The sequence below is a fragment of the Balaenoptera physalus genome (genome assembly GCF_965194825.1).
Source record: "Balaenoptera physalus genome assembly, chromosome: 13".
Classification (NCBI taxonomy): domain Eukaryota; kingdom Metazoa; phylum Chordata; class Mammalia; order Artiodactyla; family Balaenopteridae; genus Balaenoptera; species Balaenoptera physalus.
Genome location: NC_138892.1, coordinates 92478934 through 92503724, shown reverse-complemented (window position 1 = coordinate 92503724; position 24791 = coordinate 92478934). Strand labels below are relative to the sequence as shown.

General features: G+C 35.3%; 1 protein-coding gene and 1 long non-coding RNA gene across 4 annotated transcripts in view; one reads left to right on the top strand and one right to left on the bottom strand.

Moving 5' to 3' along the window:
* The window catches only part of AEBP2 (AE binding protein 2), a 78340-nt gene extending 53765 nt beyond the window's left edge, over positions 1 to 24575 (top strand). Inside the window, exons 7-9 of one of the 3 annotated variants that reach the window (XM_082421092.1) lie at positions 446 to 559; positions 2902 to 2928; positions 22813 to 24575. In XM_082421092.1, coding sequence (XP_082277218.1) covers positions 446 to 559; positions 2902 to 2928; positions 22813 to 22816 — 145 coding nt within the window. In that variant the 3' untranslated portion in view covers positions 22817 to 24575. Of the gene's footprint in view, positions 1 to 445; positions 560 to 2071; positions 2875 to 2901; positions 2929 to 3493; positions 6073 to 22812 lie in introns of those variants that run through there. The other 2 variants (XM_082421090.1, XM_082421091.1) reach the window with 2 other exon arrangements.
* LOC309641243 overlaps positions 1 to 24791 on the bottom strand; it is a 169114-nt gene that overhangs the window by 12913 nt on the left and 131410 nt on the right. The gene's annotated exons all lie outside the window — the stretch shown is intronic.

The window sequence follows — 24791 nt, the reverse complement described above, 5'->3', positions numbered from 1 at the left end:
TTTCTATAGGATTAAATTTTTTTAAATTCAGGATTTTGGTTATATGTGCCTTTTTTTTAAAGTGGAAATTAATCTGGTGGGGTTTTTATTTCTTATTTCTTCAGAAAGAAACTAGGTATCAGATTTTCATCAAGTTAAGCTCAGATATAGTTCTACTTAGCAAACTAAAAGACAGACAGTGTGTTCTAATATTTGTTTCTAAGTTTGATGTGGCTTTGCCATCAAAAATTCATAATTCATTTCCAGATTTATGCCTAAAATTTCACCTTGCCATTTTTTAGCTGGGACTCTACATCCCACTACTTAGGTCACTGAGTTTCCTTGGCATCTGAGAAGCTCGTTAACCTAGGTGCCTCAGTCAGACTAGCAGAAAAAGCTGGGTAATGTGAAGGGTAAATTTAAAATTAATGTTATTTTATATATGACTTGTTTTTTTAATTCGTAGTCTGCCTGACGTGTGGGTGAATGAAAGTGAACGACATCAGTTAAAAACTAAAGTAGTTCATTTATCAAAGCTACCCAAAGATACTGCCTTGCTTTTGGACCCAAACATATACAGGTAATTTAATTCTTGCTTTGATGTTTTATTTTTTTGAATTGTAATCTTAAATCTCCTTAAATTTTGGATATAAAGTTAGGACTTAATTTTTAAGTAATGAATTTCAGTATCAAGCATATCTTGCTTTCTGGAGTTTCATGTATGGAAATTACATCACAACGATTTATAAATTGTAGACTAGAAGGGTAATATTTTGGTAAAGTTTATATGCCAGGTTAATTCCAAATTTACCTTAAGTAGCTTAAATTGTGATATACATAGTATTTTGAAAATAAGTTCCTTTTGTTTAAGTAGGTAATTCTTTTTTATAATATCAGACGTGTTGACCTGGGAATATATCGCATGTGCCCTAAATACCATTAATGGTTGAAGTTCTTAAACTTGTACTCTCACCAAACTTTTCAGAAGAGCATTTTAAATATTACTGTGTTTTTATTTAAGAGGTAGCTCGGAGTGTTCACGTTTCTAACAATTTTCTGATCTGACCTTTGTTTTAGTGTGCTGTGCATATGAAGGTATAGGGGGGGAAGGAGAAGAGACCAACATTTCTGGCTATGTGCTGAGTCACTGTGCTAGTTGCTTTACATATACTTCATCCTCACAGCAGTCCTGTGAAGTAGGTGTTCCTATGTCTGTTTTACAGATTGGAAATCTGAGGCAAGAGGTTAAGTAGCTTAAATCTGAGGCAAGAGGTTACACAACTAGGATGTGGCTGAACTCCATACTGCCTATATCCACATGACATATACTAGGGTGATTAAAAAAGTGGTGAAAATGTTTAAAAGGCACTCTTAATGAGTGAACTTTATATATTTTAAAAAGGAATCCTAGTTTAGTATATATTTTATATAGCAATAGGTTGGGTAAGAGTAAGATGACATAATAATTGATAATCTCAAATGTGAATTTCAGCTATTGTAAAAGTACTATGTCTTATGCCAAATTTTGAAACAATTAAATACTTTGAAGGTTTTGTTCATTCCATGACTCAACTTTTTGGAATGTGAAACATCTTCTGAGAATGAAATTCTCACATAATGGGCCTTGCCGTGTGTGGAAACATTGAGACTCTTCCAAACTTTTAAAGCATCTTTTGGTGAAGGTCCTTAATGTAATGAAAACTTGTTTTTTGTGGGATGAGCTAGGTTAGCAAGAAATTAACTAGCAGAGAGAATAGTGAAATGACCTTAAAGGAAAAGATTGAGGGACATTCACTACCAAAAATATGAGAGAGTTATGATTTACCTTTCTCTTTATAAAGAAAAATAATTGAATATTCTTTATTTATTGGCACCTAATTTAGGGTTTATTTCTGCTTATTCTTTGAAGGGAGTGATTAAAATTTGCATTCGAAAAGAGTGGTATTTGGGGAGAGCCAAGACTGGTAGTAAACATGCCTTAAGCAGTGAGTTGACAAAGGGGCATGAATCTTAATTATAAGATTGAGACTAACTTCTGTGTGTCTGCCCTGCATTCTACTTCCCACTCTCTAAGGGTCTTCCTTTTTCACAGAATCAGCTTATTTTTGCTGTTCTTATGCTATATAGGAAACAATTAAGATATTTTGGTGAAAGTGACAAATAAAAATCATTCAAGCTCAGAACTGATGTCCAGAAGTACATAGGACTTGCATCACCTGTTTTCAGGGTATAATTCTGCAATTATTACTGATTTCTGGAGTAATGAAGATGTTCTTAAGATATATTTGGTGCTTCTGTGGTGTTAATTTTCTTTAGCTGTAAACCACCCTCCACCCCATCTTAACATTTAATCTTGAGTCTAAACTTTCATGCTTCTACTATTCTGGAAATTAGAATCAAGTCTACTCTAAAGTGGTACAGAGTCCTAGAACCCACGACATTTGCCATGGTGTAACATCTTAGCAATGCCTGGATTTTGACTGGAAAAACTTGTGAAATTAAGAGGGGAAAAAGCAATTATTCTAATTTGTTTCAGGAGAAATAACTTACAGCTTATGCACATCTCAAAATGAAAGCATGACAAACCTTCCAAAAATATATTAACTTCAAAATGAGAGTAAAAAGGACATACTTATTTGAGGTTTAAACATTAGTTTTAAAGTATGGTTAAAATGTATGTGTTAAACATGAGATTCTTTTTTAGAAACACATTATCAGGCTACATAAAAAGGATTTCTTAACAAGCTATATATATTATGTAACTAAATTTATATCCATCATGTGAATGCTTTGGAAATAAATTTTCATGGTGATCAGTGATCATCACATTGCCTATTTCTTATACATATTTGTATTTTTGAAGCACTTAATGTGTTTTTCATTCAATTGAATAAAAGAATACTCCTTTTTCTCTTTTTCTAGAACAATGCCGCAGAAGAGGTTGAAGAGGTAAAAAATAAATAAATACATAAAAAGCAAACAAGCGGGGACACCTGCAGTCTTAGTCACTGACAATGGGTTTAGTAAAAGTTGCACATTAGAGTCAACCCCCTTCCTTTTTTTTTCCTTAAATCCAGTATTTAGAATAATATTTATGCTTAGTGTAAACATTCTGTGAATGAAGTAGGCTCTTCTGTGGAATATATTAATATATTACTGTATATCCACATTTTCATGGAATGGTACTGTGGGAGACTGAGCAAACACTCTTCTGGCAACTTAGTAGAACAGCTTCTTAAAGGCTTTGCATGCTTGCTGCTTTAAGCTGCCTTTTTTTTTTTTTTTTTTTTTAAAAACCCTTTAGTGATTACAGTAGTTTATATTGAAAAGAAAACCAATTACAACATGTGCCCTTAAAAATACCAAAAGCACTGTAAGGATATTTGTCTTGACAGTGTCTATTGATTTGAAGTCATGTAAGGAAATATTTAGACAATGAAAATTATCAAAAGATAATTTACCTTTCAGCTATGATAAATAGATGTGATTGGTTGCCATTTGTGTTCTTTTGCAGAACTCTGATAAGAAAAGTGTTCAATTTGTATTTAAGCAAACAGTGAACGACATTTGCAATCAACTAAAAATTCGTCTATCGAATTAGGGCTGAAAATTTCTGTTAAAGAGTGTTGCAGTATGTCTGGTGGCTCCCCTTTCAGGACTAGGGTTTTCTCATGGAGTACAGTATGTTAATATTTACCTATATAACTAATCTGTTAACGGTTTTTGAAAAACCTTTATTTCAAATTATTTGAATAATCCTCATATTTTCATTTTAACCTATATAAGCCTCTAATTTTTTTTTTCTGAGGAAAGCATTTGGTTTATGAGTTGTTTTTTCTTAACATAAGAAAAACTGTATTTTTTTTTAAAAGTATCTTCAAACTGAATCCTTTATGCACCAAAGTTGGTTTTGAAAAGGAAAATAAAATCACTTTCTTGCTTGGTAAGCAAGAAGCCATATGGATTTTTTTTTTAACTTACAGAAATGGAAATATGTGTAACTTGTTAGTATTGTATCAAACAAATGTTGCATAGAGATAATAGAACATTGCTTGTAAATAATTCAGCAGATTTGTAATATATTTTTATATTATGAAATGTAGATGTTTTTCTAGAGGCATGAAAAGTTAAATGTATATATTATGGGTAGAGATAATATTGAAGGATATTGTAATTCACTAGTGCTGCCAGAGGAATTGTTAATAAAGCACCTTCTTTAACAATAAATGTCTTTTGCAGACTTAAGGGACTATGTACTACTGTTAATATCTGTAAGAACAAAACACATTGAACATCCTTCCAGAAAGTCTTTGGGGGAGGACCTATACCCATAATAGAATTATGGCACTCATTTCTGACAGTGACCGTGAAATCAATTATTTCCTTACTGTTGGAAGGACATATTGTAAAGTATGTGGTTATATGCAGTCAAACTGCAGAAAATACTCCTGATTAAGGAGTTTTCACTTTACTACAGTGATATAAAAACCAGCAGTTTTTACACTAAAATTTTTTAAAGAAAGAATAGACAAAAATATAGAATTAATAAGCCTTTTGGTTCCAAAATGGGAAAGGTTCCATGATACATAAGTCATTTCTCATTTACTTTAAAAAATTTAAAAAAAATAATAAAAATTATGGGAGACTTTATTCGTTAACAATGGGGTAAAGAGCTATATACATGAAGTGAGTCATATAAAATTAAATGAAGTGCAAATAAAAGCACTGCTTCTATAAGACATTCTGGAATGGTTGTTTAATAAGGGTATTATTCATATGACTTGTAGCAAATGTGATTTTATTTTTAAAAAGAAGAAAAGCAGTGTGTTTTCTTACTATTTTTTTGTTTTCTTTTGCTTAAGCACTTCATCAGTTGCTTTATTCTGTATCTACGAAGTAATCTGCAATCTCCTTTGTTCTTTTTAAATTTTGATTTGTTATAAAATTGCCAAATAGAAGTGTTTCAGATATATAGTTTGTACCTGTATTTTTATTTTATTGCCTCATGTTCTTGTAAGTCATTCTTAATTGACCGATGATTGTAGACCTTGCCTGAGTATTTTTTCTAATAAAACAAAGCAAATCACATTTAGTTTCAAAATTGTAACAATTCAATTAAATTTTAAAACATCTAAAATATACATCTATTTTCTTCAGGGGCACAGCAAATAGATTAGTTTTCCCATTGTGTAGAAATACTAAAATGTCCAAACCAAATTTCATGGTTATTGATTAGCCTCTGAGTACTCAGTCACTCAAGATACTCTGCTGCTTATCTGACTTTGTTCTGATACTATTTACACACCAAAAAGAATATTGAATCAAAATGAAATAGTTTTATAACTTGTATGTATACATATATACACACATGCAATTATAATTGGGAAACAAGTGTGGAAATTTTTATTTTATAGTGTTCATTTAGTGATAGCTATCCATCTATATTATTCTTCCTACCCCTGTGGCCCCCCCTGCCCCCCAATATATGACATATTTGTAATATGGCACCTGAAATAATTAGTCTCTTATTCAAAATCCACTGTCTTTTCAGTAGCAGGCAAAACTGCAGCTCACAGGCATACCCATTCATTTACCTGTGACTGCTTTCTCCCTGTTGTGGCAGAGCTGAGTAGTGACACTTTATTGCCTGCAAACTTAAAATACTTACTGTCTCACCTTTTAAGGAAAAATTTGCCAATCCCTGGTTATAGTTGATAAGTTTTTCTGAAAAATAAAGCTAGACCGCACAACTTATATTTTAATATGATAGTATTATCTTGGTAATAAGCACATTAAATTTCAGTGAGCTGTTTAATATACATCAGAGTAAATATTGCCATATTAGGTACATGCAACAAATGATGGGTTTTTTTTTTTAACTTTTACATTGGAGTTCTTAATAGTTACTAACATTTCGCCGTTTGTTTTTGTATTTTGTTTTGTTTTACTAAATAGGACTAAATGAGATTTTGTAAATCAGATCATGTTTAAATCATACGGCACATCTCTATCTGAAAGAATCTTGGAAGTGGAAAATACTGTAAAATTTAAAGTTGTTTATTTTTCTAATAAACTTACTTTTTCATATATAAATCTTCCCTAAAGTGGACACACATTACCTCTGAGTTTCAGATGAAAGGAAATTAAGATGGACAGTAATTGACTCTCAATGCGTATTTTAAGATTTGTTTTACTCTCACTTGAAAGCATTGATAATCACGTCAGTAAACCTTTGTGAAACTTTTTTCCCTTTCACACCTTAATAAAGTGTTTTAAATATGCAAGTACTCTTAAAAGGATAGAATTTGCCACAGTTATTTAAGACCTCTTTTATTGTTGGATGTTTGAATTCTTTTTTTAATACTGTATGGTTAATAAAAGTGTTAGCTATTTGAATAAAATATAAAAATGGGAAAATATGGTTGAAGTCTTTAAAATAGTTGATGGGGGGGCTTTTTATATGGTTACAACTATTTTTTCCTTTTTAAGTCTTTAATACCTCTGCATAAGTTCTCTAAAAGACAAAGAGAAATTCTTAGTTTAGGTAGATTCTCAATTTGAAAAACTGATATCTGTATAACAAGGCCTAGGGTTGCAGACCAACAAGGAGATGCTTATATATATAGTCTTTATTAAAAAGGGAGTTGAATCATATATGTCATTTGAATGTCTTGGGGGTTTGTTTTTTTTTTTTTTTGAGAGAAGTGGCACTTTTTTGGGTTCAATGAAAAATATTTTTCTATTCTAAAAATGTATAAAGTATTTCTTAAAAGGTAAGATTTTTAAAGAAAACGTCTTACATATTTTTCTTTTTTAATTATTAAAGAATCTGACCTAGTGGAGAATGTTTTGCAATTCCAACACTATAGCTTTAATATAAATAAGATCTAAGGATTTTTATTTTTTAAGGGTTAGAGTATTTTGTCATTTCTAATGGTATGAGCTTCAGTACTTTAAAGAATGTGACAAAATGATGTATTATTTTAAATTAACATTTTTAAAAAAATGTTTACATAGTCCAGTTCATTCTCTGAATCAGATTTGCCTGGTATATAACACGTGGTTCTGTTACTCTGAAAATTAAAAAGGACTTGTAACCAGAGCAGGAATTGCAACCATATATTTTTCTAGGTCAGTAATCTTTCTGCTATAGCAAACAGCTTTTCACAGCGTGAGAGAGGAAATAAATGTGCGTTGTAATACCACTACAAATTTGTTTTCAGTGTTTCTGCCATAGCTAGTCCCTAGCATGATGCATGGTACAAAATTAGTCTCTGAAATATTTGTTGAATGAGTATCGTAGGTGAATACTTGTTAAAGAAAGGTATTTTGGAGAGTACTGGTTGAAACAACCTGGCTTAAACCACACTCTGTGATAATATTTAACTTTATATATGAACCTATAAAGGGAACTATATTTCAGTTTGTCTAAACATTCTCAATGGAAAGAATTATTGATGTTATATTTTTACATACTCAGTTGTAATGTAAGTAGTTTTAGTTTGTTTAATTTTGTTAAAAATGTCCTCAATCATGTTTTTGTAGAGGCCCCTCTCCCTTTTTAATTGAAGTATAGTTGATTTACAATGTTGTGTTAGTTTCTGGTGTACAGCAAAGTGATTCATATACACACACACACATATTTGTGTAGAGCCCATTTTTAAAATAATTAAGACCTCAGTTATATTTATGATATGAATAACATGTTTTGAAGTAATAACACTATTTTAAAGGAGTTACCCAGTATTTGATTACTTTATCTTATTGTTTTCATCTCACAGCATTGTCACCCAAAGGACCTTTTTCCCTCTTCGGTATTTATAAGATTCTGCTAACGGAAAAGTTAAATTTTATAAATCTTACAAATTTATTATGAAATTGCCAAGGATTTATATGTTCCTGTTAAAACCATTTCAGAAATTCATTTATATTTGGATGACTAATAAGTCTCATATAAGATTATTACATGTTTGAGGGATTTTTCCTTTTAGAAAAGTAAAGTTTTTTGGGGTGAGTGTGTAGCTAGGGAAGAATAATAGATTGTAAAAGGTGAACATTGTGAGCATTTACTCTTGATAGCTGGGCCCAGTTCAAGTAGTTTAGCATAAACATCATTGAGCGTTGCGTAAGAGTAGGTCAGAAGATTCCCAGCTTATGTCTTCTTTTTTAAAACTTGAGGTAACGTTGGTTTATAACATTATATGTTGACTTCTGTATACACTGCAGTGTTCTCACCATCAAAAGTTTGGTTTCCATCTGTCCATTACCATACCAGTTGACTCTCTTGGCCCATTTTATTCTCCCACACTCTCCCCCTTCCCTTCTAGTAACCACTGCTGTCTCTCTGTATCTGTGTGTTTGTTTGGTTTTCTTCATTTATTTTTATATTCCACATATGAGTGAAATCATACAGTATTTGCTTTTCTCCATCTGACTTATCTTCACATAATACCCTCAAGTTCCTTACAGATTGTTGCAAATGGCAAGATTTCATCTTTTTTTTTTAATGACTGAGGAGTATTCCGTTTCGTGTGTGCGTGTGTGTATATGTGTGCATATATATACACACACATGCACACACACCACATCTTCTTTATCCATTCATCTGTCAGTGGGCACTTAGGTTGGTTCCATGTCTAGGATATTGTAAATGATGCTGCTATGAATATAGGGGTGCATATATCTTTCTGAATGAGTGTTTTCATATTCTTTGGATAAATACCCACCAGTGGGATAGCTGGATTATATGGTAATTTAATTTTTTAAATTTTTGAGGAATCTGCATAGTTTTCCATAGTGGCTGCACCATTTTGCATTCCCACCAACAGTGTCCAAGGGTTCCCTTTTCTCCATATGCTCTCCAACACTTGTTATTTCTTGTCTTTCTGATAACAGCCATTCTAACCAGAGTGATGGGATACCTCATTGTGGTTTTGATTTGCCTTTCCTTAATAATTAATGATGCTGAGCGTCTTTTCATGTACCTGCTGGTATCTGTATGTATTTTTAGGAAAATGTATATTCAGCTGTTCTGCCTGTTTTTAAATCATGTTGTTTGCTTTTTGTTGTTGTATGAGTTCCTTATATGTTTTGGATATTAATCCCTTATTGGATATATGACTTGCAATTTCTTTTCTCCTATTGGTAGGTTGTCTTTTCATTTTGTTGATGGTTTCCTTTGCTATGCAGAAGCCCTTTAGTTTGACGTAGTCCCATTTGTTTATTTTTGCTTTTGTTCCCTTGCCTGAGTAGCCAGATCCAAAAAAAATATTGCTAAGACCTGCATCAAAGAGTGTACTGTCTGTGTTCTTCTATGTGTTTTTTATGGTTTCAGGTCTTATATTTAAGTCCAATTCATTTTGTGCATGGTGTAAGATAGTGGTCTAGTTTCATTCTTTTGTATGTGGCTCTCCAGTTTTCCCAGCGCCATTTATTGAAGAGACTATCATGTCTCTGTTGCATGTACTTTGCTCCTTTTTCATACATTAATTGTTCATGTACGTGTGGATTTATTTCTGGGCTCTGAATTCTGTTTCATTGGTCTGTGTGTCTGTTTTTCTGTCAATACCATGTTCTTTTGATTACCATAGCTTTGCGGTATAACTTGAAATCAGGGAGTGTGATACCTCCAGCTTCTGATTTGTATTTTATTTCAGGGTTGCTTTGGTTATTTGGGGTTTTGTGGTTCTGTATAAGCTTTAGGAGTTTTTGTTTCATTTCTGTGAAAACTCATGATTTTGATAGGGATTGCGTTGAATCTGTAGGTTGCTTTAGGTAATAAGAACATTTTATCAATGTTAATTCCAGTTCATGAGCACAGAATGTCTTTCCATTTCTTTGTGTGTTCTTCAGTTTCATTCAACAATGTCTTAGAGTTTTCAGTACACAGATCTTTCACCTCCTTGGTTCAATACATTCCTAGGTATTTTATTCTTTTTGTTGTAATTGTAAATGGGATTGTTTTCTTAATTTCTCTCTCTGCTAGTTTGTTGTTAGCATATGGAAACACAACAGTTTTTTGTATATTGATTTTGCATGCTGCAACTTTACTGTATTTAAAAAAGTTTCTTTTAATTAATTTATTTTTGGCTGCGCTGGGTCTTCGTTGCTGCACGTGGACTTTCTCTAGTTGTGGTGAGCGAGGGCTACTCTTTGTTGTGGTTCGTGGGCTTCTCATTACGGTGGCTTCTCTTGTTGCGGAGCATGGGCTCTAGACGCGCAGGCTCAGTAGTTGTGGCGCACAGGCCTAGTTGCTCCGTGGCATGTGGGATCTTCCCAGACCAGGGCTCGAACCCATGTCCCCTGCACTGGCAGGCGGATTCCCAACCACTGTGCCACCAGGGAAGTCCCTGTATTTATTATTTGTAATAGTTTTTTGGTGGGGTCTTTAGAGTTTTTTATGTATATACATCATGTCATCTACAAAGTGGCAGTTTTACTTCTTCCTTTCCAATTTGGATGCCTTTTTTTTCTTTTTCTTCCCTAATCGCTCTAGCTAGGACTTCCAGTACTATGTTGAGTAAGAGTGGCTAGAGTAAGCATCCTTGTCTTGTTCCTGATCTTAGAGGGATAGCTTTCAGTGTTTCACTGTTGAGTATGATGTTAGCCATGGGTTTGTCATAAATGGCCCTTGTTATGATGAGGTATGTTCCTGCTATACCCATTTTATTGAAAGTTTTTATTATACATCAGTATTGAATCTTGTCAAACACCGATATTTTTCTACATCTATTGAGATGATCATATGATTTTTATCTTTCATTTGGTTGCTATGATGTATCATATTGATTTGCAGATGTGGAACCACCCTGCATCCCTGGAATAAATCCTACTTGATCATGGTGTTTGATCATTTTCTTTTTTTTTTTTTTTAAGAAATTTGAAGTTTTTTTTTTTTTTTAAATTAATAGTTACTCTATTTATTTATTTATTTATTTATTTTTAGCTGTGTTGGGTCTTCGTTTCGTGCGAGGGCTTTCTCTAGTTGCGGTGAGCGGGGGCCACTCTTCATCGCGGTGCGCGGGCCTCTCACTATCGCGGCTTCTCTTGTTGCGGAGCACAGGCTCCAGACGCGCAGGCTCAGTAGTTGTGGCTCACGGGCCTAGTTGCTCCGCGGCATGGGGGATCCTCCCAGACCAGGGCTCGAACCCGTGTCCCCTGCATTAGCAGGCAGATTCTCAACCACTGCGCCACCAGGGAAGCCCTGATCATTTTAATTATTGTTATATTTGGTTTGCTAATATTTGTTGAGTACTTTTGCATCTATGTTCATCAGGATATTGCCTGTAATTTTCTTTTTTTGTATTGTCCTTGTGTTGGCTTTGTAAAATGAGTTTAGAAGCATTCCCTCCTCTTCAGTTTTTTGGAAGAGGTTGAGGAGGATAGGTATTAGCTTTTCTTTGAATGTTTGGTGGAATTCACCTGTGAAGCCATCTGGTCCTAGACTTTTGTTTTTTGGGAGGTATTTGATTACTGTTTCAATCTCTCTCCTAGTGATTGGTCTATTCAGGTTTTCTGTTTCTTCATGATTCAGTCTTAGAAGGTTACATGATTCTAAGTATTTGTGTTATTTCTTCTAGATTGCCCAATTTGTTGGCATATAATTTTCGTAGTATTATAATCTGTTGTATTTCTATGGTATCCGTTGTAATTTCTCCTTTTTGTTTTGTATTTTATTTATCAGAGACTTCTTAGCCAGTCTAGCTAAAGGTTTGTCAATTTTGTTTATTTTTTTTTAAAAAAGCTTAGTTTTATTGATATTTCCTATTTTTTAGTCTCTTTCATTTATTTCTGCTCTGATCTTTATTATTTCCTTCCTTGTGCTGACTTTGGATTTTGCTCTTTTTCTAGTTTCTTTTTTTTTTTTTTTTTTTTGAATTGTACACTTTATTTTTTTTTTTTTTCTTCTTAAATATTTTTTTTTTTTCACACACACACACACTGTATTTTATTTTTACAAGAGATAAATAGACTGACACCAAGCATTGTACATGGATGACCACAACAAAAGCAACAATGATTGCAATTACCAAACATGAAACACACTCATACTATGTCATAATATTGACATTCAGTCCAGTAATCCTCCACTGTAACGGCTCCTTTACTTTGCAGTGAAAATTGATTTGTATATTCTTTGCCTCTGAGTCCTTGTGGGATTTTTTTTTTTTTTTAATTCAGACAGAAAGTCACAAAAATTATACTCATCCTCATCAGTTCACTCAGTCCCATGTAATTAATTGTTTTTTTTTTTATCTTGATCTTTTGTTAGCACTTTCATGAGTTCATCAGTTTTTCATCAGAGTTCTGAAAATGCTTATTCATTCAGTTCAGCAGTACAGTCAGTTACCAGAAACCTGTACTTGTCAGAGTCTTTTCCATGAATTTCTTGAAGATGAAACCCTTTTATAGGAACATATTTGCAAAATCATCAGAGTACACCCAGAACTGTCTGTAAATGACAAAAGACTTAAAAATGACCACGGTAAAAGATTTGATGAAAGTTCATAATAATGCAGTTGACAAGAAAATTAGTTATTTCTGAGATATACATTTTAAAGTAGTAACTAGGATTATTACTTATAACATTATACCAGAACATATAAGATTTTTAGAAATTTCATGTAATGTCTGAAACATTTATATTAACATATTTCCATACATATTTCCATACAAATACAAATATAAGATTTTTAGAAATTTCATGTAATGTCTGAAACATTTATATTAACATATTTCCATACATATTTCCATACAAATACAAATATAAGATTTTTAGGAATTTGATGTAATGTCTGAAACATTTATATTAACATATTTCCATACAAATAACCCAGTGAAAGTTTAGTATTAGTTGTTTTGTTTGCTTTTTTATACTGCAGGTTCTTATTAGGCATCAATTTTATACACATCAGTGTATACATGTCAATCCCAATTGCCCAATTCAGCACACCACCATCCCCACCTCACCGCAGTTTTCCCCCCTTGGTGTCCATATGTCCATTCTCTACATCTGTGTCTCAACTTCTGCCCTGCAAACCGGCTCATCTGTACCATTTTTCTAGGTTCCACATACATGCATTAATATACGATATTTGTTTTTCTCTTTCTGACTTACTTCACTCTGTATGACAGTCTCTAGATCCATCCACGTCTCAACAAATGACTCAATTTCGTTCCTTTTTATGGCTGAGTAATATTCCATTGTATATATGTACCACATCTTCTTTATCCATTCGTCTGTTGATGGGCATTTAGGTTGCTTCCATGACCTGGCTATTGTAAATAGTGCTGCAGTGAACATTCGGGTGCATGTGTCTTTTTGAATTACGGTTTTCTCTGGGTATATGCCCAGTAGTGGGATTGCTGGGTCATATGGTAATTCTATTTTTAGTTTTTTAAGGAACCTCCATATTGTTCTCCAGAGTGGCTGTATCAATTTACATTCCCACCAACAGTGCAAGAGGGTTCCCTTTTCTCCACACCCTCTCCAGCATTTGTTGTTTGTAGATTTTCTGATGATGCCCATTCTAACAGGAGTGAGGTGATACCTCATTGTAGTTTTGATTTGCATTTCTCTAATAATTAGTGATGTTGAGCATCTTTTCATGTGCTTCGTGGCCGTCTGTATGTCTTCTTTGGAGAAATGTCTATTTAGGTCTTCTGCCCATTTTTGGATTGGGGTGTTTGTTTCTTTGATATTGAGCTGAATGAGCTGTTTATATATTTTGGAGATTAATCCTTTGTCCGTTGATTCATTTGCAAATATTTTCTCCCATTCTGAGGGTTGTCTTTTCGTCTTGTTTATGGTTTCCTTTGCTGTGCAAAAGCTTTGAAGTTTCATTAGGTCCCACTTGTTTATTTTTGTTTTTATTTCCATTACTCTAGTAGGTGGATCAAAAAAGATCTTGCTGTGATTTATGTCAAAGAGTGTTCTTCCTATGTTTTCCTCTAAGAGTTTTATAGTGTCCAGTCTTATATTTAGGTCTCTAATCCATTTTGAGTTTATTTTTGTGTATGGTGTTAGGGAGTATTCTAATTTCATTCTTTTACATGTAGCTGTCCAGTTTTCCCAGCACCACTTATTGAAGAGACTGTCTTTTCTCCATTGTATATCTTTGCCTCCTTTGTCATAGATTAGTTGACCATAGGTGCGTGGGTTAATCTCTGGGCTTTCTATCTTGTTCCATTGATCTATGTTTCTGTTTTTGTGCCAGTACCATATTGTCTTGATTACTGTAGCTTTGTAGTATAGTCTGAAGTCAGGGAGTCTGATTCCTCCAGCTCCATTTTTTTGCCTCAAGACTGCTTTGGCTATTCGGGGTCTTTTGTGTCTCCATACAAATTTTAAGATGATTTGTTCTAGCTCCGTAAAAAATGCCATTGGTAATTTGATAGGGATTGCATTGAATCTGTAGATTGCTTTGGGTAGTATACTCATTTTCACAATGTTGATTCTTCCAATCCAAGAACATGGTATATCTCTCCATCTGTTGGTATCATCTTTAATTTCTTTCATCAGTGTCTTATAGTTTTCTGCATACAGGTCTTTTGTCTCCCTAGGTAGGTTTATTCCTAGGTATTTTATTCTTTTTGTTGCAATGGTAAATGGGAGTGTTTCCATAATTTCTCTTTCAGATTTTTCATCATTAGTGTATAGGAATGCAAGAGATTTCTGTGCATTAATTTTGTATCCTGCAACTTTACCATATTCATTAATTAGCTCTAGCAGTTTTCTGGTGGCAGTTTTAGGATTCTCTATGTATAGTATCATGTCATCCGCAAACAGTGACAGTTTTACTTCCTCTTTTCCAGTTTGTATTCCTTTTATTTCTTTTTCTTCTCTGATTGCCGTGGCTAGGACTTCCAGAACTATGTTGAATAATAGTGGTGAGAGTGGACATCCTTGTCTCGTTCCTGATCTTAGAGGAAATGCTTTCAGTTTTTCACGATTGAGAATGATGTTTGCTGTGGGTTTGTCATATATGGCCTTTATTATGTTGAGGTAGGTTCCCTCTATGCCCACTTTCTGGAGAGTTTTTATCATAAATGGGTGTTGAATTTTGTCAAAAGCTTTTTCTGCATCTATTGAGATGATCATATGGTTTTTATTCTTCAGTTTGTTAATATGGTGTATCACATTGATTGATTTGCGTATATTGAAGAATCCTTGCATCCCTGGGATAAATCCCACTTGATCGTGGTGTATGATCCTTTTAATGTGTTGTTGGATTCTGTTTGCTAGTATTTTGTTGAGGATTTTTGCATCTATATTCATCAGTGATATTGGTCTGTAATTTTCTTTTTTTGTAGTGTCTTTGTCTGGTTTTGGTATCAGGGTGATGGTGGCCTCATAGAATGAGTTTGGGAGTGTTCCTTCCTCTGCAATTTTTTGGAAGAGTTTGAGAAGGATGGGTGTTAGCTCTTCTCTAAATGTTTGATAGAATTCACCTGTGAAGCCATCTGGTCCTGGACTTTTGTTTGTTGGAAGATTTTTAATCACAGTTTCAATTTCATTACTTGTGATTGGTCTGTTCATATTTTCTGTTTCTTCCTGATTCAGTCTTGGAAGGTTATACCTTTCTAAGAATTTGTCCATTTCTTCCAGGTTGTCCATTTTATTGGCATAAAGTTGCTTATAGTAGTCTCTTAGGATGTTTTGTATTTCTGCGGTGTCTGTTGTAACTTCTCCTTTTTCATTTCTGATTTTATTGATTTGAGTCCTCTCCCTCTTTTTCTTGATGAGTCTGGCTAATGGCTTATCAATTTTGTTTATCTTCTCAAAGAACCAACTTTTAGTTTTATTGATCTTTGCTATTGTTTTCTTTGTTTCTATTTCATTTATTTCTGCTCTGATCTTTATGATTTCTTTCCTTCTGCTAACTTTGGGTTTTGTTTGTTCTTCTTTCTCTAGTTTCTTTAGGTGTAAGGTTAGATTGTTTACTTGAGATTTTTCTTGTTTCTTTAGGTAGGCTTGTATAGCTATAAACTTCCCTCTTAGAACCGCTTTTGCTGCATCCCATAGGTTTTGGGTCGTCGTGTTTTCATTGTCATTTGTCTCTAGGTATTTTTTGATTTCCTCTTTGATTTCTTCAGTGATCTCTTGGTTATTTAGTAACGTATTGTTTAGCCTCCATGTGTTTGTCTTTTTTACGTTTTTTTCCCTGTAATTCATTTCTAATCTCATAGCGTTGTGGTCAGAAAAGATGCTTGGTATGATTTCAATTTTCTTAAATTTACTGAGGCTTGATTTGTGACCCAAGATGTGATCTATCCTGGAGAATGTTCCGTGTGCACTTGAGAAGAACGTGTAATCTGCTGTTTTTGGATGGAATGTCCTATATATATCAATTAAATCTATCTGGTCTATTGTGTCGTTTAAAGCTTCTGTTTCCTTATTTATTTTCATTTTGGATGATCTGTCCATTGGTGTAAGTGAAGTGTTAAAGTCCCCCACTATTATTATGTTACTGTCGATTTCCTCTTTTATAGCTGTTAGCAGTTGCCTTATGTATTGAGGTGCTCCTATGTTGGGTGCATATATATTTATAATTGTTATATCTTCTTCTTGGATTGATCCCTGGATCATTATGTAGTGTCCTTCCTTGTCTCTTGTAACATTCTTTATTTTAAAGTCTATTTTATCTGATATGAGTATAGCTACTCCAGCTTTCTTTTGATTTCCATTTGCATGGAATATCTTTTTCCATCCCCTCACTTTCAGTCTGTATGTGTCCCTAGGTCTAAAGTGGGTCTCTTGTAGACAGCATATATACGGGTCTTGTTTTTGTATCCATTCAGCCAGTCTATGTCTTTTGGTTGGGGCGTTTAATCCATTCACGTTTAAGGTAATTATCGATATGTATGTTCCTATGACCATTTTCTTAATTGTTTTGGGTTTGTTTTTGTAGGTCCTTTTCTTCTCTTGTGTTTCCCACTTAGAGAAGTTCCTTTAGCATTTGTTGTAGAGCTGATTTGGTGGTGCTGAATTCTCTTAGCTTTTGCTTGTCTGTAAAGCTTTTGATTTCTCCATCAAATCTAAATGTGATCCTTGCCGGGTAGAGTAATCTTGGTTGTAGGTTCTTCCCTTTCATCACATTAAGTATATCATGCCACTCCCTTCTGGCTTGCAGAGTTTCTGCTGAGAAATCAGCTGTTAACCTTATGGGAGTTCCCTTGTATGTTATTTGTCGTTTTTCCCTTGCTGTTTTCAATAATTTTTCTTTGTCTTTAATTTTTGCCACTTTGATTACTATGTGTCTCGGCGTGTTTCTCCTTGGGTTTATTCTGTATGGGACTCTCTGCGCTTCCTGGACTTGGGTGGCTATTTCCTTTCCCATGTTAGGGAAGTTTTCGACTATAATCTCTTCAAATATTTTCTCTGGTCCTTTCTCTCTCTCTTCTCCTTCTGGGACCCCTATAATGCGAATGTTGTTGCGTTTAATGTTGTCCCAGAGGTCTCTTAGGCTGTCTTCATTTCTTTTCATTCTTTTTTCTTTAGTCTGTTCCGCAGCAGTGAATTCCACCATTCTGTCTTCCAGGTCACTTATCCGTTCTTCTGCCTCAGTTATTCTGCTATTGATTCCTTCTAGTGTAGTTTTCATTTCAGTTATTGTATTGGTCATCTCTGTTTGTTTGTTCTTTAATTCTTCTAGGTCTTTGTTAATCATTTCTTGCATCTTCTCAATCTTTGCCTCCATTCTTATTCCGAGGTCCTGGATCATCTTCACTATCATTATTCTGAATTCTTTTTCTGGAAGGTTGCCTATCTCCACTTCATTTAGTTGTTTTTCTGGGGTTTTTTCTTGTTCCTTCATCTGGTACATAGCCCTCTGCCTTTTCATCTTGTCTACCTTTCTGTAACTGTGGTTTTTGGTCCACAGGCTGCAGGATTGTAGTTTTTCTTGCTTCTGTTGTCTGCCCTCTGGTGGTTGAGGCTATCTAAGAGGCTTGATGGGAGGCTCTGGTGGTGGGTAGAGCTTTTCTAGTTTCTTTAGGTGTAAGGTTTGAATATTTATTTGAGATTTTTCTTGTTTCTTGAGGTAGGCCTGTGTTGCTGTGAACTTCCCTCTTAATACCACTTTTGCTGCATCCCATAGATTTGGTATGTTGTATTTGCATTTTCATTCGTCTTCAGGTATAAAAAGATTTCTTTATTTGTTGACCCAATAATTGTTCAGTAGCATGTTGTCAAGTCTCCACATATTTGTGAATTTTCCAGCTTTTTTCTTGTTTTTCATTTCTAGTTTCATACCATTGTGGTTGGGAAAGATGCTTGATCTGAGCTGAGTTTTATTTAAGTTATTGAGACTTGTTTTGTGTTCCACAATTTGGTCTATGCTTGAGAATGTTCCATGTGCTCTTGAGAAGAATGTGTATCCTGCTGCATTTGGATGGAGTGTTCTTTATTAAGTCCATCTGATGTAATGTTTCACTTAAGGCCACTGTTCCCTTGTTGACATCGTGTCTGGATGATCTGTCCATTGATGTAAGTGGGGTGTTAAAGTCCCTTACTGTTATTGTGTTGCTGTCAATTTCTCCCTTTAGGTATGTTAATAATTGCCTTATGTATTTTGGTGCTCCTATGTTATGTGCATATATATTATTAACTTTTATACCTTCTTGATGAGTTTTCCCCTTTATCATTATAGAGTGTCCGTCTTTGTCTCTCATTACCTTTTTCTATTTTGGCATGAAGTCTATTTTGTCTGATATGAGTATGGCTACACCTACTTTTCTTTTGTCTGCCATTTGCTTGGAGTGTCATTTTTCATTCTTTTACTTTGAGCCTATGTTTGTCTTTAGAGCTTCGTCTCCTGGAGGCAACATATAGTTGGGTCTTGTTTTTCTAATCTGTCCAACCGCCCTGTGTCTTTTTTTGTTTTTTGTTTGTTTGTTTGGCCCAGCCATATAGCTTGTGGGATCTTAGTTCCCCAACCAGGGATTGAACCTGGGCCATGGCAGTGAAAGCACTGAGTCCTAACCACTGGACCGCCAGGGAATTCCCACACCCTGTGTCTTTTTGATTGATGAATTCAGTCCATTTATATTTAGGGTGATAGTTGATAAATAAGGACATAGTACTGCCATTTTATCTTTTATTTTCTAGTTGCTCTGTATCTCCATTGTTTCTTTTATTTTGTGTCTATTTCTGTCTGCCATTTTAGTTTGGTGGTTTTCTATGATGTTTTTCTTAGTTTCCTCTTTTGTTATTTTTCATGTCTCTGATCTAGAATTATATTGTATGGTTACCATGAGGTTTGTATAAATTTCTCATAAAGTGGTTCTTTTCCTGCTGATAGCCTCTTCATTTGCCTATATGACTTCTGTCCTTTTCCTCTTCAGCAATGTTTTTGTGGTTCCAAATTATCCCTTTTTCTGTTGTAAGTTGGTTACCAAATTGAAGTCGCTTTAGTTATTTTTACTGCTTTTTCCCCTTTAACCTTTACGTTGTAATTAAGTGTTTAACAACCTATTCTAATACAGAGTTACAGTTTTCTAATTCTGTCTATCACCTTACTCAAAAGTTCTGTGTACTTTTGCCTTTTCATTTCAGAAGGAAGTTGTCCTTTCACCATTTCTGGTAAGGCAGGCCTAGTGGTCATGAACTCCCTCAGCTTTTGTTTGTCTAGAAAAGCCTTTATTTCTCCTTCATATCTAAGGATAACTTTGCTGGGCAGGGTATTCTTGGCTCACAGTTTTTATCTTTCAATATTTTGAGTATGTCATTCCACTCGCTCTGTCCTGTAGTGTTTCTACCTAGAAATCTGCTGGTAGTCTAATGGGGGTTCCTTTGTAGGTTGCTCTTTTTTTTCCCTTGGCTCTCTTTAAAATTCTTCCTTTGCCACTGATTTTTGACAGTTTTAATATTAATATGATGTATCTGAGAGAAGGTCTTTTTGTATTGAGGTAATTAGGTGTTCTGTTAGCTTCATGGACTTATACATCCAGTTCATTCTCCAGGTTTGGGAAGTTCTCAGCTATTATTTCTTTAAATAAACTCTTTTCCCTTCTCCCTCTCTTCTGGGATACCCATTATTCTTATGTTGCTCTTCCTAGTAGAGCCTGATAGTTCTTGTAGAATTTCTTCTTCTTTTTTTAGATCTTATTCTTTCCTTTTCTACCTGTGTCATTTCTAGATTTCTGTCTTCAAGCTCACTTGAAGAGAATTCTCTCTTCCATACCTCCTGCTTTATTTCCAATGCTTTCTACGGTTCCAGAAGTTTGTTTCTTTTTTTACAGTTTCAATTTGTTTGGTAAAGTATTCTTTCTGTTCATTAATTTTATTCCTGAGCTCTTTGAAATGCCTTTCTGAAATTTCTTGTAGCTCATTGTGTTTCTTCACGACAGCCGGTCTGAATTCTCTGTCAGTTAGATTGCAATATTCTGTGATTTTAAGTTTGGTATTTGGAGAATTATCATTTTCTTTTTGTGATACCATGTTACCATGGTTTTTTCATGGTGCTTGATGAATTTTTCCTCTGCTGGTGCATTTGAAGTAGTGAATACTTAAACTCTTTAGGTAAAGCTTTTTTCACTTGATTCTAACAATTCAACAGGTTAGTAGTTAGAGGGCTTTTCTTTTGTTTTCCAATAGGTGGTGCTGTAGCACAAGTTTTTGGTTTCTCTTACCTGAACCACCTCTGGTTATGTTTGAGAATCAACACTTTCCACCCTGCACTGCCTCTGCTGGGGATGTCGCCTGGTGCCCTCCTTGTTGCTGCTCGTGCCTCCTGAGTCACTGGTGCCTTGCTGCTGCTGCTGCCACTACTGTTGCTGCCTGAGGCACTGGGAGGGCAGGCACCTCTGCCATGTCCAGGGTTGCCTGGGTCGTGGGCTATGCCACCACAGGGGCAGGTGGGGGAAAGCCAGGATCCTGGGTGCCTCTGCTTCATCATCATGGGGTTATTGGGTGACACTGCTGTGGGCGATGGGGGGGTAGGGGGCAGACTCACAGGTGCCTCTGTAGCCGTAGGTTTGGGGTCGCAGGCCCCTGTGCCACTGCTGCCAGTTTCACCCTGACCGCAGGCACTGCTGTAGGTAGGACGCTGGAGTCTCGTGCACTGCCTCCCCTCCTGCTACTTGTGTTCTCCTGGGCTCAGCTGCTGCAGCCAGGGGTGCTAAAATCATAGGCACCTCCTCTGGGGGATGTAGTCCACTCACCTTTAGATGTACAGATGTATGGAATTCTCTGGTGTTCTGGTTTAATGAGCAGAGGAACCTCTGTTGTTATGGGTGTTTTATTGGATGTAGATTGAAAGGGAGTGTCTCATGCCACCATGATGCTGACATCACTCCCAGCTTATGTCTTCTTGAATTTCATAAATTAAGAGGGCTTAATTGGTTATCTTTGTGTATTTTTAGTACTGGTATAATACCTTTAAAAGATTGCAGTAAGTGTCATAAATGTCATTCTTTGTAGAAGTTGAGGGCTTATTTAAGTTTCGTTGTATTTCTTCCTTTTCTCTATATGTTCTCCCCTAAATCACCCAAAATATCTAATTCCCTTTTTAAATGTAACTCAGAATTGTCAGCAGTTCATTCAAAATTTATCTTAAACATCAATAGTATTTTCAAAATACTTACTTTCTTTGTTGTTAAAATTAAGAAATGATGGAATTTCCTGGCGGTCCAGTGGTTAGGACTTGGCGCTTTCACTGCTGTGGCCCAGGTTCAGTCCCTGGTTGGGGAATGAAGATCCTGCAAGCCACACGGTGCAGCCAAAAAAAAAAAAAAAAGAAATTAACAATACAGAAAATAGGGATCATAGGGTTACTTTCAACTGACCATACTTTCCTAGTCTCCAGATTAATATTTTGTTGAATTCTTACAAAATGTTTATTTTGTGCTATTTAAATTGCTATCATATGCCCAGTTCTGCTGTTTGGCTTTTACTCAAGACGTTCATATAGCTATTTATTATTCTTTTTTATGGCCAGGTGTGATGTACTGTAAATCATTTAGCCATCCCTGCTTGTTGACACTGAGATTGTTTACAGGTTTTGTGTCATGTAATTAATACAGTAGCATCCTTGAAAATATACTTGTAGAGATTTCTATACTGCAGTTTCCTCTGAGGGACTACTAGCTGACTTAAAGAGTTTGTGAGTTGTGTCTATTACAAGTTTTGGTATTGCCAAAATATCTTCCTAAAAACGTGGTGCCAACATAAACTCCCATCAACTGGTTGTGAATGCTCTTTTCCCTGTACTGCAGCAATACTTAAATACTGTCAATCTTTAAAATTTTAGTCAATCCAAAGTGGAAAAGTGGGTTAAGAGTATGAATTGCCTGGATTTAATTCTCAGTTCAGCTGAAAATTGACTTGGTGGTTTTGGGGAAGTTAAACTCTCTGTACCTGCTTTTTCATTTATAAAATGGCATGCTATTATCACTTTCCTGATAGGATTTGTTGTGAGGTGAAAATGAGATGACGTGCAGTCGTTGTTTTGCACCTGTGTGGTTTGAAGAGTGCAATCTTCCCCCCACCCCCTGCCTCTTCCTGGCTTGCGGGATCTTAGTTCCCTGACCAGGGATTGAACCCGGGGCCACGGCAGTGAAGGCACCGATTCCTAACCACTGGGCCACCAGGGAAGTCCTTGAAGAGTACAATCTTAATCTTTCTATCTTCTTATGATCCCTTCAGAGCCACTGCGGATGTGGTCTTTTCTTGTCATTGGAAGAAATCTCATGCAGGTTCCCTTCGTTTTTCTGATTATGCTTGGGTAATAAACAGCTCCCCAATCTCATGTAGTCATAAAAATAATCTCAGTTTAACATTTTATTAATTTCATTAAATATTTATCTCTTAATCAATTTTACTTATACTATTAGATGAGTTTTGACAGATGCTCATAACCATGAAATCGCCAACACAGTCAAGATACAGAGCACTGCCACCCACCTCCCATAAGTTTCCTCCTGCGGGGTTGCAGGTCGTCCTTTCTTCCAGCCCCGGACACTGGCAGCCGCTGTTCTGTATTCTCTCTTAATGTATTGATAGATTGGTTCGCATTTTCTAAGATTTTATATAAATGGAATCATACATACATGTTCTCTTTTGTGTCTCATTTCTTTCAGAATAATGATTTTGAAATGGATCAATATATACTGTAAATATTTACATTTTCTGCTTCTATAGTGATATTAAACACTTTCTTTTCTGTATTTTTTGTCTGTTTGTATTCTGAGTAGGCATTGGGAACACTAAAAATTATCTAAATTCTTCTGACTTCAGTTATTATTAAAGATTTACTAAGTAATATAATAGACTTCTGGTTCTGGGATATGATTGGGCAACATTAAAGACATGATTTAAGGCAGTTGTTTTTTTAAAAACAAATTGTTTAATCATAATTTCATAATTTATATCTGTTTTTAAGGTAGTTGTGTGGCTTAAGATGGAAGTTTTTAGGTATTTCTTTATCCTGGAGATGTGAGAACAAATATTTCTAGCAAAGAAATATAGCTGTCATACTTAGAATGTCATGAAGTTAGCTGTTAGCCCACAAAATTAATAAAATAGTAATAGAAAGCAAAATCTTAAGAGCATCTGCAAAGTGCAAGGCGCTGCAAACATTCTTGGTCTCATGGGACTGAAAAGTGTGTGGATGGGAGATGAAAGGCAATCTGCAAATGAATAAAATTATACAGTGGGTTGTGTGGTATAAATGCTGTGAAGAAAAACAAAATGAGGATGGGGAGAGAATTTGTGATGCAGTGTAAGTAGGGTAGTTGGTAAGGCGACACTTGAGCAAAGCTCTGAAGGAGCTGAGTGAGGAGTCATGCAGGTATCTGAGCGAAGAGTGTTTCTGGCAGAGAACAGCAAGTAGAAAAACCCTTGAGGCAAGAGCAATTATTCAAATATGTTATCAGGTTCTTAACATTATCCCAGCATGATCCCAGGTATTGGTGGTGCTGCGTTGAACAAAACATTACAAGAATAATTCCAGCTTCTTGGAGCCGACGTTTTATCAAGCTTGGTGTGTTGTTGGGCTGGCGATGATGTGAAAGGACTTTGAGGAGGCGGGAAGGTCCGATGACTCTTTGAAGAAGTGACTGTAAAGAACAAGGGCAGAGGCAGGAACCAGAATGGATGGTGGTAAAAAGTTGGAATTCGGGTATTCATTTGCAGGTAGATTTGCTGAGAGTTTGGATGGGGTATGAGAGTCAAGAATGACTTCAGCTTTTGGACTGAAGCTGCCATCCCGATAGTGATGGGAAAGACTGTGGTGTGGAGAAGGTTTGGGGAGGGGTGAATTAAGCTTCGAGTGGTTTATATTTGGGATGCTTATTAGACATCCATGCAGGGGTGTCATGAGTCAGAAAGGAATATATAGTGGAAATGATTTAAAGTTGAAGACTGTGAATGCAAATTACATACTTTCTTTGAAATCTAGGTTAAGTTAAATGTTTATAAAGACGAGTTTATCATTTCACCTCCAGTGAAGAGTTCATAGACTTCCTTTGGAGTCTGGGCTTGAGCAAAAGCAGGACGCTGGGCCGTTTTTGAACAAGCTATGAGCAGCAGGAATTCAAGCAAAGACCTAGAAGAAACAGATAGTTTTTGATTGGTTTATCAACTGCCAAGTGGTGGTCAGTGGTTTGAGAGTTGCTTGTGATAAAAAAAAAATTTAGGAACAGAAAGACAACTGTTTATCCCTTATATCCTGTGTACCAAATACTGATTTAAGTGAATCGTCTTAAATCCCTTCTACAATAGTGTGGGATAAGAGGGCATTAACATTATCACTTGGAATAATAGGAATAGTGAACATTTCTCAGACCACAAGTGCCGGCCTCTGTTCTGAGTG